This window comes from Sphaerodactylus townsendi, linkage group LG04, assembly GCF_021028975.2.
Source record: "Sphaerodactylus townsendi isolate TG3544 linkage group LG04, MPM_Stown_v2.3, whole genome shotgun sequence".
Lineage (NCBI taxonomy): Eukaryota > Metazoa > Chordata > Lepidosauria > Squamata > Sphaerodactylidae > Sphaerodactylus > Sphaerodactylus townsendi.
The window spans coordinates 108,281,407-108,299,069 of NC_059428.1; the positions used below are offsets into that span (position 1 = coordinate 108,281,407).

Below are 17,663 nucleotides of genomic sequence, written 5' to 3' on the forward strand. Positions count from 1 at the left end.
TGCGGTACTAACTTTTTGCTGTCGTAAGGACACTAAAGATCCATTTTTGTTTACCATCACTTGGACTCCAAGAGATAGTGAAAAAGTCATAAACATCTTCAAAAGCAATGAGCATTGTAATACAAGATTGATATGAGTACTCCCAGAAAAACCAAATAACTGAACACACCCAAATTGTATGTTTAAGGGACATGTACTGTGAGTTACAACACCAACAATTAAATACTTTACTCAGTCTTTTACTAAAGAGCTTTGGTTTATGTTCTAGACCATGTTCTCTTCACAGGGGAGTGTGCGCTTAAATCCTGCTTTTCTATTTTGCATCGATTCAAAGCAACTTTTGTTGAATTGATGTAATAGCTCATTTACAAAGCAACAACATAACAATAAATTTTAAATAAGCAGTGACTTTGGGTGGACAGAAAGTGAAAAGTTGAACTGCAAGGAAATACAAAGTTTTCAATTCAGGTGGGAAGAAAAAAATAGAAGGAACATTTAAAAGGGAACAGAAACTCTGAGAAATCTCACACAGTTTTTTCACTGTCTGCATTGGACAGCCAGCAACAACTGCATTTTAAGAAAGAAAAACTACCATAAAACATATCAGGGAAAGAACAAAAACAATAATGAAATGAAACATGGTACCATTAATGTCTTGATTATCTGTTGAAGCAGAGGCCAATTAGAAGCAATCCCAATCTAAAGCAGCCTGTATAGAAGCAACTTATCTCAGAGTTTCATCACACAAGCAAAAAAAAGGAAGTCAAAAGATGTTTTGCTGTGTGATCTCTTCATCAAAACCAGCTTAAATGTCTACAACAAGGTTTTATGTCTGTTACTGCCTACTGTGATCAGCAATAGGCCTTTTCTTTTAGTTTGCAACCATTCACACTAGTTGGATGGGTTTCAAACAGGACAAGGGTTATCTTCTCAAAAGGAACTAGAAAAGACAGCTCCTGTTCCCTCAAATATAAAACTGTGCTGGCTCAAGATTGACTCACTCTTCCATCCTTCCAAGGTCAGTAAAATGAGTACCCAGCTTGCTGGAAGTAAAGTGTGAAGACTGGGGAAGACAGGGGCAAACATAAATACAGTCGGCCTAGTAAACACCGTGCTATGAAGTCACCTCATGGGTCAGTAATGACCTGGTGATTGCACAGGGGACCACATTTACCTTAAATTCACTTTTAAGAAACAGGAAAAAACCCAGATTTTGATACCTGACTAAAACAACAGCATCTCTATTAAAGCCTGCAAATATGTCACTTAAGCTAACCAAATGAGGTTTAATGTACAAGTTCACAAGATATCTGAAAACAGTTGAAGACTTGCTGTGCAACTCTAAACACGTTCAAATCAACAGGCTCAGAAAGAAAGAAATCTAAATAGGATCACATTGTTAATATTTTCTTTTCTGGCTTGCTCAACAGGCATTCAACAAGATGGAACAGTTCTCTATTTCTAAGTTTTCCAGATTCATACACTTATGGAAGGGGTGGGGGAACTATGCCCCATAAGATTAAGCAGGTGCATCAGTTGTTTCAGATTTTTGTTGATTTAACACTTCCTAGCTAATCCCTTTTTTCTTCTTCCTTTCTACTTCGTCGTCTTTTAACAGCTAAGTGCCAAACTCGTTAACCCAAACGCCTTGTTACTGTGCAGAAACATTCCAATAACAATCCATTAATGTTCAATTAGTCCCACATGTTTACATTTCAATAAGTAAGAAGTCTTCCAAAATTTCTGGGTTTTGAAACATTCTCTTCTGGAAAGAAAGAAAGAAAGAAAGAAAGAAAGAAAGAAAGAAAGAAAGAAAGAAAGAAAGAAAGAAAGAAAGAAAGAAAGAAAGAAAGAAAGAAAGAAAGAAAGAAAGAAAGAAAGAAAGAAAGAAAGAAAGAAAGAAAATCCGCTCAGTCTTCTGTTATACAATAGTCACCAGCCCTAACAGAAAATAAGGAAAATTATCAGTATGTTGTGCACAGACTAGAGCATTAATTTACAAAACTTATGGCTCTGCTAACCTTAGAGGGTAGGAATGGGAGTGGCGGTTTTGTTTCTGTGTTTTACAGCTGGGACCTATTACCTATAATACCAACATATTTCTTGAACTGTATGAAACAAATAGATGTGGCTGTGTAGTAGGGCAGGGGTGTTCAATTCATTTGTTAGAAGGGCCTGATATGACATAAATGTGACTTGGGGACAGCTGCCTCAGCTGGCCCTAGAACGGCACTGAGGGGTTCCTGGACTAGTGAGCCTGAAGCAGGGTAGGGTGGTTGCCTTGAGAGGGTTTATCAGGCCCATGAGCCAGCTAAGGCAAACCTCTCCCCCCACTTCTGATCTGGCCTGGTGAGTCCAGCTGGGGGGTCTAATAAGCCCCATCAAGTAGCCAGATCCAATCCCTTATTGAAATTTGACACCACTGCAGTAGGATCTCTCCCACTTTAAAAAAGATCAGATAAACAATAAACATTCTACACCCTTTGGGCTGATATTTGTTTGAGGTACACTTTCAACAGAAATGCCTCTTCATACTGAAGAATCCCATGAAGCAGTTGTCCAGCACACTGCAACAAATTATTTCAAGCCGTCATTTGGAATGAATCTCAACACATTCCAGGAACCCCATAAACAAAGACAACATGTACAATGTTCACTTTCTCTTTTATGCTGACAGTTCTCCCCTCCCAGCATAATGACCTTCCTGCACAGTGTGCACTGCCGTAAAAAGAAACAGAGACCCATAAAATTAGAGGAACTGTTTAATATCAAATCGTTTTATCTAAGGAAGACACCAACTCCAAGGTAAACACCAAAGAAAAAGCACAAGAATTAGAAATATTTGTTTTTGCTGCTGCTTCTTTGACTTTACGCTGTTCAAATAAACCCAGCCGCCATTAGCTGTATCTTCTTGAGAAGGAAATGTTAGTCCAGAAAATGTTTCAAAGCTGGATGCTTCTGCATTTCACAAACAAACAAAAAATCTCTTTTGCAAGCCAAACAATGAGACACGAGGACAAGGCCAGAACAGCAAGGAAACTAAAACAGAAAATGGTGGATTGACGCTGCTACCATCAGGCAGACGATAAAATTAATTGCCCCCACAGAAATATAACATTTTACAAACAATGTTGAAGGGGTTCGAGATTCTGACTTTTTTGGTCAAATACAGTGAAGGGGGATGAACATAACTGTATTTTATTACATTTGCCACAGATGTGCATTACTCTAGAAATCAGCTTAGTGACTGACAGTATATGCATCCAAGCATTTATTAAACGAGCAGGTTTATGCAAGCTAATGAAAACAGGGCCCTTTTTAAGTCATAGCTTGCGCAGTTTTACCAATACTGACTAATTCTGAACAAGAGGGACAGAAATCCCACGTTGAACAGCAAACAGCTTCCTCCGTAACAGCTGGTATACAAAACAGCACTGAGGAGGTAACAGGAAAACAATCACTAAAAATAGTGCACTAGAGTTTTAGCAATAATTAAAACTTTCAAAACTTCCAAAGGGGGGTGGGATCGAAAGTGACATGTGGAAGTTACAGGAACACACTCAAAATTAAGAGCACACACAGCCCAAACACACATGGCCTCATCCAGTCACAAAACTAGAAGGCTGCCACTGCCACTTATGAACAACTCCAGGTATCGCTACAGAGCCATCTAAGTGGCCCAATAAGTGAGCTTGTAATGATCTTTTGTGAGTGGATCAGGGTGGGAGGGGGGAAAACTTTTTCAAGAAACCACAGAATGATGTAAAACAAAAACCTATATTCTCAGCAGCTCCAGCAACCAAACTTCTGACTCCAGCATCCATGGGAACTAGATGACAGCTTTGTGCTGTCAGTAGAATTGAACTGAAACACTCAGCTAAGTTTTCCAGAGCTGGCTAGAAACCCAAGAGAAGGAAACAAGAGCGATTATGTACAGCTGAGCAAGCACAGTGCTGAGAGCACTAACTCCATGATATGGCTCTCACGGCTGGTGTTCTGCAGTAAAAATGTTTACCATCTGTGTCAGTTCTGTGTTGCTACGGCACCTTTAAAGTGTTTTCTTGGAGCGCGGAAAGAGAAGCCAAAGAAGGCTGGTAGAAGGGGGCATTCTTTATACAAAAAAGGGAATTTCTATTTTGGTGACTTTGGCACATCACATCAGAAACCCCTAATATCAATCAAAATCAGCTCTGACCTAGTCCTTTGGGTTTCATGTAAGCTATCTGTGCATGTATTCACATGGCATTTAGTTCCTGATCCACTAGTAACTACAGGTATGACAAAAACAGTCAATGCAGATAGCACATATAAAATGCCATTAGCAAATTAATGAGTTCATTCATTCTATGTAAAAACAGACATTGTCACACAATGACTGAATATCCATATGTGAGACAAACTGGGGATCCATCATTCCTCATCATGCCACTTTGTCTAAGTTGGAAGAAGTCTCCCATGCAATGAATATAAGTATTTTTACCTCCCCAATTTTTGACTAAAGAAAGGTGCTGTTTCACTGATTATAAAGTTACTGCATAGTTTCCCACCATTTTCACAGCTAACAAGACTGTGAGGTTAACCAAACATAACTGCAGGCCACTGATCCAGTGCAAAAACCACCAAGTGATACTATATGAAACCATCCCCATGTTGGTAGCATCATAGAAGACTCCCAGAATACACCAGCAAAACCCTGGAAGTTGAATGCACAGTAGCCATGAATGGCTGCCCAGAGTATTAGATAACCGTCCTAGTGTCACTGTCTGCCTACAACAACAGGGCAATCATCAAGTGCCCAGCAGGCCATAATGCATGGCTGGCAGTCAGCATGCAAGAAGGGATGGAAGTCACAAGCTGTGCGGATCTGTCCCAGAACTTATTACATCATTCTTATCCGAGTTTCATCATCAACATGAAAGAAACAGAACATCCTTTCTCAGGCACTGAGTTGTCATCCATCCATTCTCATTACAACTATCACTGACATCAATGAATACAGCAACTACCTTGTGACAACTCAGTGGTCCTGTTGATTATGAATGTGGTGTCAGCAGTGTGCCATATTAGACGGGGTAGATATTCCCTGCATTTTCTGCTTTTAGAGGCATCAACTCCTCTAATCCTCAAAGTCTTATTTAATAGACAACTGGAGAAAGGAAGGAATAATACTTGCACAAAGCAGCTTGAAGCAATTTATTCTGTAATAAACCTGCAAAACCAAGAATATTAAACTTAACCAAAATATCAATTTTTATAAGCTGTTATCAGCAATGCAGGTTCCATTGTAATCTTTTACCTCTGTTCTCAGGGCTCTTGCCACTGATATCCAGTCATCTGGCAAGATTGTTGTGGAAATCTCACATCATTAATTGTCCACTGCATTTTTTAGAAGCCTTATGAAACACATGTTGTTGTTTTCATTACTGAGCACCTGCTACAGAGAACTACAGAGAATATACATAATGGATTGGTGAAATTATCTCAAAATATGCTCCCCGCCCCCGCCCTGGCAATCCTATTGCCCATGGAAGTAGAAGCAATGGCTTCCATCACTGAAGCTACTGTGGTATTCTGACCCATCGGGCAAGACTGAAGTGTTCAGTTCCAGGCAAACCCACCTTGCCATAAACTGGTGCTAGAGTATACTAGCTTCCATAGCTCCGAGAAGACCAGAAGGAACATATAATGCCATGAAAAAGTTCTCAATCCCTTTCCTTTCTGAACAAGCAATCCCCACATAGTACCTTCATGCATGATTGGCATTGGGTCATCAATTGTAGGCTCATATAACCAATAAAATGTGACCAATAAAATGTGACCAATAAAATGCTGGGTCACTTTGCCTAGGAAGCCATGGGTAACTCAGCTGTCTAGGAAAGATGACAGTATCATCTCAGGTGGTGCTCAGGTTGTTTCAAACTCTGACCATTTCTGTTTGGGTTGGTTGTTGCTCTAACGCCGCTCTCTAGAAAATTGTTCCTCCTCTCTCAACTGTTTCCTGGAAACTACCATCATGAAACTGTATTCAGCCACAAAAAGACTCTCCTCACTTTACTTTGGTTTTGTTACCCTGTGCTGGAGTAGCCCTGTAGTTGTTATCTTGGTTGTTGCCAGCACTGCTGGCCACTACAGTATCATCAATTGGTCAATAAATGGTGCCACATGACTGTAAATTTACGGCACATCCCCTTTGTGCACTTTTATTTATTTTCTAAAGAAGGTTTAAAATGACTCTTCCTAATATTGAGTGAGATCATATATGGCTGTCAAACAGTGCCCAGGCTGTATACTTGGCTGTCAAATGATCTATTAGCAGTAGGCAGGAAAACCAGGAATTTGTTGCACATCTGGTTGGCTACAGCAAACGGCTGGGGGGCAATATACAGTTCCAAGAAGCATGAGTTTCACAGGTGCCTTTTAATTTCCTTTCTGTAATGTTTTCATTGTCTAATTAGAAGAAAACTATTATCCATATACTCAATTGAGGGAAAACTTTGTCCTCTTAAGGGTCAAGAAGGACACAATTCCAAATCAGTATTTGGGGAATAAATTGTGTAACATTTTGAATATAGAGCCCACTGAATCAATGCCTTGGCACTACAGTTCCTTATTTCTTTAGGGGAAAGCAATTGGGACATGTATACACACCCCAGCAATTTATTCATGTCTGATGCTAATCTGTGCTTAGCCTTCTCTACAGCTTCCATCACCCCCTTCCAACTAGATTTTGACAGGTTAAGATGTTATCAGCTTGCCACAGCTCTTCATTCTGAATTGCGGGCACAATTTCCCCCCATTTCTTCTCAGATAAAATTTAAGATTGCCTTGACAAGCCAAAGTTCTCACAAAATTGTATTCTCCCATCTTACTTCTGCACCTTCTGCTTCCTTCTGCTATTCAAGATGACCTTCTATAACATATGGAGAATATGGCTGCAGATACTTTATGCAGCATTCCAAATGTATAGATGATTTTAAAGCCCCTAGTTCCCTTAGAAGAGAATAGTATTTGACCTAAAGATGCTTCAAAAATCCCATTTTAACTTTTTTGAACTTTTCATACTCATAGGAAAGTTTTTGGCAAAAAAAACGTATAAAGATTCTTGGTAGGTGAGGTTAAACAATTCTTTAAAAATCTGCTGCTTCAGAATTTCCTAAGATAGTTGAGAACTGGGCTAATTAAATAATTATTTTGTTTTCCACCACTGTTGTTATTGATTTTTAAAAAAATCTCCTTATTACCTCTTCTTTCAAATCAAGCAAGAAGCAAGAGATACAGGAAGAGCCCTGTATGAATCCAGGACTCACATTACAATTTGCTATGCTAATGTTTGATGTATTTTGGAACAATGTTTGGGAGATGTGCCACACATGTATGATACTTCCTATGCTAATCAGGACCTCCCTCAAGAGCTTTGCTTTCTACTTCCTTAAGAAAACACCAAATTGTAAGGCATAATGCTCAATAAATATGAAACAGCAAGGATTGTCTTAGCCAAGCTAAAGAAATGGATGGACTATTTAAGCCAGCCCAAGGATAACCTGCTCTTCCTCGTGACAAAAGGACAGTGGTCTCTAATCAGGATTTGATTCCCCACTCCTCCAAATGAAGCCTGCTAGGTGACCTTGGGCTAGTGAGAACTTTCTCAGAACTCTTAGCCCCACCTACCTCACAAGGTGCCTGTTGTGGGGAGGGAAAAGCAACTTAAGCCTCTTTGAGACTCTTTAAGGAGAGAAAAGCAGAGTTTAAAAAACCAATTCTTCTTCATATAGCTGCTGCTTCAAAATGTCCCACAAGGCAGCTCTCACAGGGTAGCCAGTTAGATCACTCTCTAGAAACCAGCCACATGTATGCAAAATGTCAACATATGTATCATTTGTCTTTTAGAACATTCTACAGTACTACCCTACAACAGGGTTCTCAACCTGTGGGTCGTGACCCCTTTGGGGGTCAAATTCACAGGGGCGCCTAAGACACTCTGCATCAGTGTTCTCCATCTGTAAAATGGATGTTATGGTTGGGGGTCACCACAACATGACAAACTGTATTGAAGGGTTGTGGCATTGGGAAGGTTGAGAACCACTGCCCTACAACATCCAGTTTCACTAAAGAGCAGAGTATATGCTGTGTTGGAGATCTGTGCTTAGATCTCCCAATGTGTTTTTTACCTTAAAAATGTGTGTGTGGAGAGGGGCTGATTGAAGGTAGCCCCTCTGGGCTACAATTAACCCTGACAAGTGAAGAAGACATGTATCCTATATTTTTCCCTACCAGACTAATTGTGGTAGAATCAAGAGGACTCATTTCAACTGGGAAAACTGGGGAAGGGGGCAAGGGAGTTACCCCCACCTTGCCCAGTGCTATGGCTGACATTAAAATGATGGTCTTTCAGCTTTTTATGGATCTCCAATGTGATATACACATGATTTAACTCAAATTGAATCTCCAATGTGATATACACAGGATTTAACTCAAATTGGCTTCCCCCACAAAAGCACAATACATAATTTTGTCAGCAGTCTCAAGAGATTAGAAACGCAGCCTGAGGCTTCATGTGAGAGATGGATCTATTTAAGGCTTATTCCAATCAAGCCCTCATATCAGCCTGGACAGGCATGTAGTACAACCCACCTGTAGGGGAGCAACCAAGGCTTTAATTGATCATCTGTGGAGGGGGAGGCTTAGGAGGAGGGGTTTTTGTGTCATTCTTGATTGGTTGTTGGCTTAGCCATTTGGCCTACTTGAACTATTCCTTCTCCCAGGTAATGCATTTTGTAATTTGATTGAATTTGAATTAGGCTGATTAATTACTTTTTTGCCATTTTCATCACTAAGTTGCTAGACTAGCGTGGGTATGGGAAAAGGCATTATCATTAGCGGGGAGGTGCTGAGGAGTAACAGCTTGAATAAGATGGAGATAGCCAGATACTGACATAACTGGAAAGTTTCAAGAAAACTACACTGGTTTTAGTAGTGAAGCAACAGTACATCCAACACAGTTGTAGGCAACTTCAGTAGGAAACTTACCACACACCTGCCTCTCCAATAAGAGAAATGGACAGCAGTGTGGAGAAAAATGAGCTGTTCATTACAGAGCAACATTGTGGCTCACCTGGCCATGCCAATCTTCCTGGACATTTCATTAAGAATGATTTAGGGCTACCTCTTCCACACTGGGGTAGGCTGATAAATGTCTGCCAATTTTAATATACATGTGAACCGCTATAATGCCACTAACCATCCCTTTCTTCCTTCCCATCTGCAAATGAGATACTCAATGCCCTAGCAAAATGCATCTGGGAAGATATGTTGAGGCTTTGCTCTTATCTCATGCCTGTAACAGAAAAACCTTCAGACAACTGGAAACCACATAAAATAAAATACCCTAAACAAAAAAGTGGCTTCATATAGTTACCATATCAAACTGTTTTTTCCAAATCTGCTATTGCTAGTTTAAAGGCAACCAGATCTACCAGTCTAGCCTTGCCTATTAAAGCGGCATGTTTCTCTTCCTGTCTCTCAAGCCTATAAAGCCTTGCAGTAGCCAAGAAGCATTGCCGGATTTACCTATAAGCTTGGCAGGCTAAAGTCTATGGCCTCAACATCTAGGGGGCCTCTGACCAATGTATAATATTTTGACACCTCTCATAGGCCTTTCTTACATATGTTGTCATGACGCACTGTAGTCTCTAAACAACTCTTCAGTAATTTTCCTTGCAACCCATTTTGGAATAATACTGTCTTAAACCATCTGTATTGCTTTTGACCTTCCAGGATTTCATTGAAGTGGACCCCATTTTGTGAGAACACCCCTTCATGTTTTCTTTTTTGATAAAATTTGTAAGCTCAAGGTTTTTAAAAAGAATATAACAACAAACTTAAAATTTCATTTTCCTAAAATTCCTGCTTATTCCACAAAATGCTTAAAAAGTTTGGTTATAGCAAAAGGTTTTCACAGTGTTAATTTTAATGTTTATGTATTCCCCCCAATCACTATAATATTTAACAATAATATATTTATGTCCTTAAGAGGAGGAATAGAATTTCAGACACCCATCCTTGTATTTACTCAATTTTGTTTAAAACATTCTTCCATCTTTCTCTAGTGCTGAAGCAGAGGAGCCTCACAAGTGGAACAGCCTAAGGTCTCTCTTTATCTAAATTCAGCACTGCTAAGAAGCATAAAATAAAATAGTCTAAGAAATTATGAATACGCAGAAAAAAATGGCTCAGTGCTCAATCAATCTCCTATGTAGTGTTAAAGCTTTCCTCCAACTTAAGTGCTCGTTCTTCAAACAGAACAGCCTTTTAATTTGGAGGAAGGTTCTACATCGGAGGAACCTCCTCCAGTCTAAGGTAGATATAACCAGTGGTTTGAACTTTGTGGTTTGCCATCACAGTCCACTCCATTTCTTTAGATACAGAGAATTCAAAATTTGACAGCAAAGTCCAGATTTTGTTCCATTGAATTTTCAGTCATGCTCTTAGAACATCACTTCCGTAGAACATCATATTCTACAGAAGTAAATCTGCAATATAATAGAAAATTAAAAAATGAAAACATAGTACTAAGTTTTGAGAAACTTCCAGTGTAATCTCAAGTATGCTTTCTGAGAAGTAAGTTCCATTGAATTCCCCTGACTTGATTCCTAACTTAGTATGTTTAGGACAGCAACGTAAAACTTATTGGGCAGTTGGATGGGGTGTTTGCAATCCTGTATTATTTTGATAGGTAAACTGCCTTGAAGGCTTTATATGGGGAAAGGTTTTTCAATGTACAGAAATAAATCTAGACACCTCTCTGGTTGAGTTTTCATGCTGCCAATCATTACATTTCAGGTTAATCAAAGAGATTTTAAAATATAGTCTCCTGAAAAAGAAAAAAATATTTCTATTGCCCTACCATGTAAGAAGCAATCATCAGGAAAAGAACTACCACCTGGGAATTTTTTTTCAGGATAACTAAGCACACAGCAACATTGGTCTACCCTAACAAATTATTACTTCACTCTTGGCTATTAACAAGAGATAATTATAATAAAGCTACTTATAGCTGCTACATACTGAAATGTATTTCCTGTTCTAGTCTGAAATATTATGCATTACTATATTCATAAGCATCCCCTAAGGAAACTCAACTGCAAATGCAATTTCTGCCCAAACACATGCTGCCTACTGGACAATGTGGTCAAACTCATTTCATATGCGGGGGTCGGAGGGGGGTTGTGCAACTAGAACAGAGCTACAAGGCAGATGGCCAGTTTTATTAATCTGACCTTATTTGTCCAAGACCAGATCAAGAGAACTGTTAAATGCACTGATGCTTCTAAATAATCCATAAGCCCTGTAAATCTTAGATTTGCATATTTAACATAGAAACTCCAAACATAGTTCCTGGAATTTATGAATGGTTTATAATTATTTCCACAAGGCATAACAACCATAATTTATCCAAAGGGAACTTCAAAAAGCTTGTATACACTCAAGAACACTTACTCAGAAGGGTTAGGAACTTTCTATCCACTACACTTAACAGAAGTATGGAAACATGCGATAAAAACAGAGTCTTTGTGTATCATCCCCCATGATCTCAAATGACAAGATACAGCACAAGCTTCATCTCTTGCTAATTAAACGAATCAATTAAGAGACTATTGTTGCAACTGCGTAACTGCTGTTCTATAGTGGCAATAACAACCCCACAGGGAGGTCTTTTACTACATTAAAATGCTGTCCTCCACAACTCCATCTGATATTATTAGAAACAGTTATTTGCGTCTTGCTGTCATATTAGTAGCAGCAGCAAATTATGGAAATATGCAGACCAGAATGGTCCCAGTATGAGATCAGGTTTGGCTTTCAGCCTCCGAGGGAACAAATGCTGAAAATTCCAAAGTTCCCCAAAGTTCATTAATGGAACTGATAAATTTATCAGCACAGCAGCCATTTAGATGCTAGGTAAGGGTCACACATTTGCATACTTTCCTGCTAAGCTGATACAATTCAACTAGATAAATTATCATATTAAGTTTACCCTCCTGAGTTAAACTGATGGAGTTCAAAATTGTTTTCGATGGTTGTCATTAATCGCTGTTACATCTTAAATGCTCGCTTTGAAATCTAATTGTGGTAGTGTGCCAAGGGTCATATTAATAGCACTCTTATTGCTAAAGCTTTATAAAAACATGTTTATTCTACTGATATCCTCACTGAAGCTGAAAAAATGAGAAATGAAGTACATTTATTATCAATAAAAACTTAATTTAAAGATGTACTTTGCGAGATTTAAATTAGGTTTACTGACTTCATTCAGTATTTTGTTTCATTAAGGTCCGTGGTTAAGCCACAGCCCGATAAATCAATGTTTTCCTACAAATACTAAGGAAGCAACAGAGCTGTGTAAAATGACAACTTGAACAGTACAATCCTTCACTGACGAGAGATTCAAATATCTCATACCTTTAAACATAAAAGCATTAGAAAACACTGGAGTGATATAGTATGTTGTCAAACCACACTCCTCAACAGAAAGGCAAAACTACATTTTACACACTAGTAAGTATAAATGCCCACTTCCCTCTGCCGTTATGGAAAAGAGTTATCTTCTTACAGTTAGACATACCTCAATAACATTGAGACTACCCTACTGTAATATGCTATGCATTATTGCCTTTGAAGAGTCTTCAATTGGTCCACAATATGTTGACCAGAGTCCTGCATGTGAGCTCCCAAAGGCATCTGGTGGGCCACTGCGAGTAGCAGAGTCCTGGACTAGATGGACTCTGGTCTGATCCAGCAGGCTTTTTCTTATGTTCTTAGAGTGTTAACAGGGCCTTACTGCAGTGGATATATTTTTAAGTATCTTCACTGACTTCAAGTTTGTTTCTGGCACAATAAAAGAAGTACCATGCACTTGGAAAGCTCAGAACAGTTTGGGACCAGGGTATCTGAAGGAGCAACTTCTCCCATATGAGTGTCCTCATCAGCAAGAAAAATCTATGCTACCTACCTAAGCCTTTGTCACTAAGACTGATATTTCCCCCTAACTCTGTAGTCCTATTACTTTGGGTTTTTCTGTTTCTGCTTTTAATCATTGTTATTTAATATAGTTTCATTTGGTTGTTTAGTTTTTATTTACTGGAAACCACCTTGAATGCCACTGTTACACAAATTGCTCCTGATGCATGGGTACTGTGATATATGTTCCTTTAAGTAGCATTGTTCCCCTAGCACACCTGATCTTTGTTAAGTCTGCTGTTTTATCATAAATTGGTTGTTGCTCTCTTGTAGTTTCTGTTCTCTGTCTATGTTCAGAGACGTCGTGTTTCCAGACTTCTCTCTTTATTAAACTCTACTGCTGTCCTATGAGCATGTCTGAGGATTCCTGTGTTTGCTGTGACTTAGAGGTACAGATACAGCCCTCTTATGTGCACTTACAAACCCATGTCTTTCGGATATTTAAGCCTGTGCATATGTGAGTCTGGTTTGGCACAGTACCATATATACTCGCATATAAGTCAAATTTTTCAGCACATTTTTTGTGCTGAAAAAGCCCCCCTTGACTTAGACAAGAGTAAGATGTATTTTAAAAAATATTTTAGGGTTTTTACTTTGTCGGCCACCAGGAGGTGCAGTTTTTAGGCTAGCAGCACCAAAATTTCAGGGTATCATCAGGTGACACTTCTGATGATACCAGCCAGGTTTGGTGAAGTTTGGTTTAGGGGATTCAAAGTTATGGACCCCCAAAGGGAGTGCCCCATCCCGCATTGTTTCCAATGGGAGCTAATAGTAGATGGGGCTACATTTTGAGGATCCATAACTTTGGACCCCTTGAACCAAACTTCACTAAACCTGAGTGATATCATCAGGATAATCTCTTGCTGATACCAGCCAGGTTTGGTGAAGTTTGGTTCAGGGGATCCAAAGTTATGGATCCTCAAAGTGGGTGCTCCCATCCCCCATTGTTTCCAATGGAAGTGAATAGCAGATGGGGCTACCCTTTTGAAGGTCCATAACTTTGGACCCCTTGAGCCAAACTTCACCAAACCTGGATGGTATCATCAGGAAGGTCTCTAAAGATACTCTGAAATGTTGGTACTACTAACATTAACATTCCTCCCCTGACAGTGCACCTCCCTCATTTTCAAATTTTCCTCTCTAGATTCTCCCTTTAAACTCACACACCCCAGCCTTTCTGTGAGTGGGATTTAAAGTATGGAGAAATCAGGGCTTACAGAGCTCAGGGTTACTGTTTTTCTTTTGAAATAAATATTCAAAAACTTATTTAACCTACTGATGCCTCTGCTAATTAATGTAGCAATTTTATTGGTATCTATTTTTATTTTTGAAATTTACTAGTAGCTGCTGCATTTCCCACCCTTGACTTATATGCGAGTCAATAAGTTTTCCCAGTTTTTTGTGGTAAAATAAGGTGCCTCAACTTATATGTGGGTCGACGTGCACACAAGTATATATGGTATTTCTTAGAAAAGGAAAGAGGTAAAAATCATTTAAATAATTAAATCATACTTTTATTTAGAATGATTAAATGGAGAGGCAGTAAATTCAAAACTCAGTTCAACTGACAGAATGTTACAGATACCCAGATGAGGCTAGAGTGCAGTCTAGAGCTATGTAAAGATACCCTAAAGCAGAGGTCTTCAAACTATGGCCCTCCAGATGTTCAGGAACTACAATTCCCATCAGCCTCTGCCAGCATGGCCAAGTAGCAGGGCTGATGGGAATTGTAGTTCCTGAACATCTGGAGGGCCATAGTTTGAAGACCCCTGCTAAAGGATGGGCAGAATATATGGAAGAATATAAAATATAGTTGCTTGTACAATCTGGTCAAAATGTACCTCTTCATTTATAGTGTGTGAAATACACTGAGAACCCACTCAGAAATATTTAGCTCATTCTGTAGAAGAAGCAAAATTCCCAGGAATGACAATTCTAGCATCTCATATTAACATTTTTAACAATGTATTCCAACATAGGGGGAAAAAGTGATTTATCAGTGCCTTTCACTAGAGATCAGGGATAGTTGTATCATATGAACAATCGTTTGGGGCTGTACGATTGTTCACGGGTCAGCAGACTGAAGGTGAGAGTGGGGTACAAATGTTGAAACTGCACACAAGTACCAATTGTATTTGTTTACCTAAAACTTTCTTTTCAAAATAATTGTAAAAATTTGCTCTTTGGAACAAAGTTTTAGTTAGAGTTCTGGTTAGAGAAGCCAACAAAAATTATTCAACAAGGAGACCCTGTTCAATTTGTCAGCTGTCTTAATTCAGCCACTACACATACCTTACATGAAAAACAAAACAGTAACAGAATATTTAAAGCATCTAAATTCAGAGGAGGGAAACCATTCAGTGAACTATTTCAACCAATGCCCCTGTGACAAACAGGATGATTATTCTCTGAGACAGCTAGATCAGAGAACAAGTGCCAATGAAGAGGCCAGTGGTATGTTAACAGACCAGCCTCCAGCTACTCACTAGGTCTGAAACTCAGATGCAAAACAACCTATTGAATAACACACCATCAACTAAGGAGCGTATTTATTCAAGTCAAGCTGTTTCAGAACTGTACAGGATAGGCGGGATATGATAGGGAAGTTCATTCCCCAAACACTGAACATTGCTCCCCAAAGACAGGTGCAGCTGTACATACCCAAAATGTTCCTAAAAATAGTCTCTGGTGTACTACCAAGTACCCAAGATACATAGCAAGACAGCTGCTGATGTGACAAAGTGCATCCCCAAATGGCACAGAAGGCAAACAAGTGCCATTATACATTAAAGAGGAAAGTATAACAGCATCTTCTAAATGCACAAATAAAAGCTTGCATAAATCACCTCAGATGTTTGACACACAAGTTACAGTGAACAAATGTACAATCTGTATACACAATGTGCTTGATTTTTCCTCATTTTTACACTGAGTAAGTCTCAGGTTACATTCAATGCATGTACAACTGAGTGTGTGATTTAAACCTCTTGTTTATACAAATACTGGTTCTCATGTCATGTAAAGTGAATATATGTTGCTGTTTCTTACAGACAGATTTACACATGTATGTGTACAATGTATATGCATTCACTGTAATATGTGAACAGGTCTCATTTAATAAATAACCAATAGTCCTGATTTTTTGTGTTATTCTGACTCAAGATCACCATCAACATTCAGCTGTTTCGCCATGGATTTTACTACCATGCAAGAATACTATCCTATTTTGAAGTGAAAACATTACAAAGATAATGCAAATGAAAATAGATTTTGATCAAATACCTAGAAAATGGGTTGCCTTTACAATTGGGAGTGTATGCATATAAATACTGGCAAAGACCACATGAGTTGGGCTGCATATATGGTGTTATCTTTATCTACACACATGTTTATCCCAATGGAGGATCCATGTCTGGAGTGCTCTCAGTGGCTCCCCACAGAATCTAGCAGGATCAATTAAATGGGATGAAATTTCACATACAGTTGAGAGGAGACAAAACTTGCTAACTATTCCACGGAGGAAAATTCAGCCCCTTGTCCCCCTACATTGTTCTTCAGATGCAGTGCAGTTTCACATTTATGTTGCCACATGATGGGATCTTACAGACTGTTTTCTTTCAGCAGAAAAGGAGAACAATTTCTGTCAATCCTCCTCTCTCATTACAGATCTCCAATCTGCCATTAAGTCTGTTCCTTATGGTCCCCCTTTCTTCCAGAAGTATTTCAAGGAAGTCAGTAGGTTGCAGCAAGAGGGCGAGGAGCCCAAAAAAGGGTTGGCCACACGTATACGAATGATATTGTCTTCAAAGAGGAACAAAAAATGTAACACAAGTAGAGTCATTATGTTCTCCATTTTTAATGCTTATTTCAAACAAAGAATGTGCAGTAGCTTTTAGTACTTACCACTGTACCAAGGAATTGAATGCTGAAGTTTCCACTGGCATCCCATGAAAGGCACTGAAAGAAACAGGTATAGAAATCATTAAATTATACTATATAAATAGCGGAAGTCACTTTTTTTCTGAGAAAGCCTCCAAATTATATTATGATAGAGGGAGCTGGGTGACAGATTAATAATCAACTCAAACTTTAAGAAAAATGTGATTCATTAAAAGCAGTGTGATTAAAGCATAATGTAATATATTATACAACAACACAACATGGATCATCCCAAGCTAGAAAGACCCCAGTTTCATATTCACAATAGATGGACTGAAGTTGATCCAAAGCCTCTTTTCAGTAATCACTGCCAAAAATGAGGAAAATCTATATCAGTTACTGCTTTAACTTACTTGGCCCTGTCACTCCTTACTGAACCTGGACTCCACAGCACAGCTACTTTTGAAAACAGTTCAATTTACCAACAAGGAAGTGCTAAAGGCAGACTCCGTACTATTTTGTGCAGCGGCGAATCCACTAGGGAGAGGGGGGTGCGCAACGCACCGGGCGCACCATTTCTAGTCACGTGGGGGTGGAAAAATTCCCACTTCCCCCCATGGCCCCCCTGCCCTCACGGTGCCCCCTCGCTGCACTGCATTACTCCTGACTTCACTTTCTAGGAATGTAGCAGGCTGGAAGCCTGCCTGAGTTGCCTGGGCCTCGTGGGAACTACATTTCCCAGGGGCTCCTGGGAAATGTAGTTCCCA

General features: G+C 39.2%; 1 protein-coding gene across 2 annotated transcripts in view; it reads right to left on the reverse strand.

The window, feature by feature from the left end:
• Positions 1-17,663, reverse strand: part of PCCA (propionyl-CoA carboxylase subunit alpha) — a 345,506-nt gene that overhangs the window by 59,261 nt on the left and 268,582 nt on the right. For both annotated transcript variants that reach the window (XM_048493110.1, XM_048493109.1), the window contains exon 21: positions 16,921-16,974. In XM_048493110.1, coding sequence (XP_048349067.1) covers positions 16,921-16,974 — 54 coding nt within the window. The remainder of the gene's footprint in view (positions 1-16,920; positions 16,975-17,663) is intronic.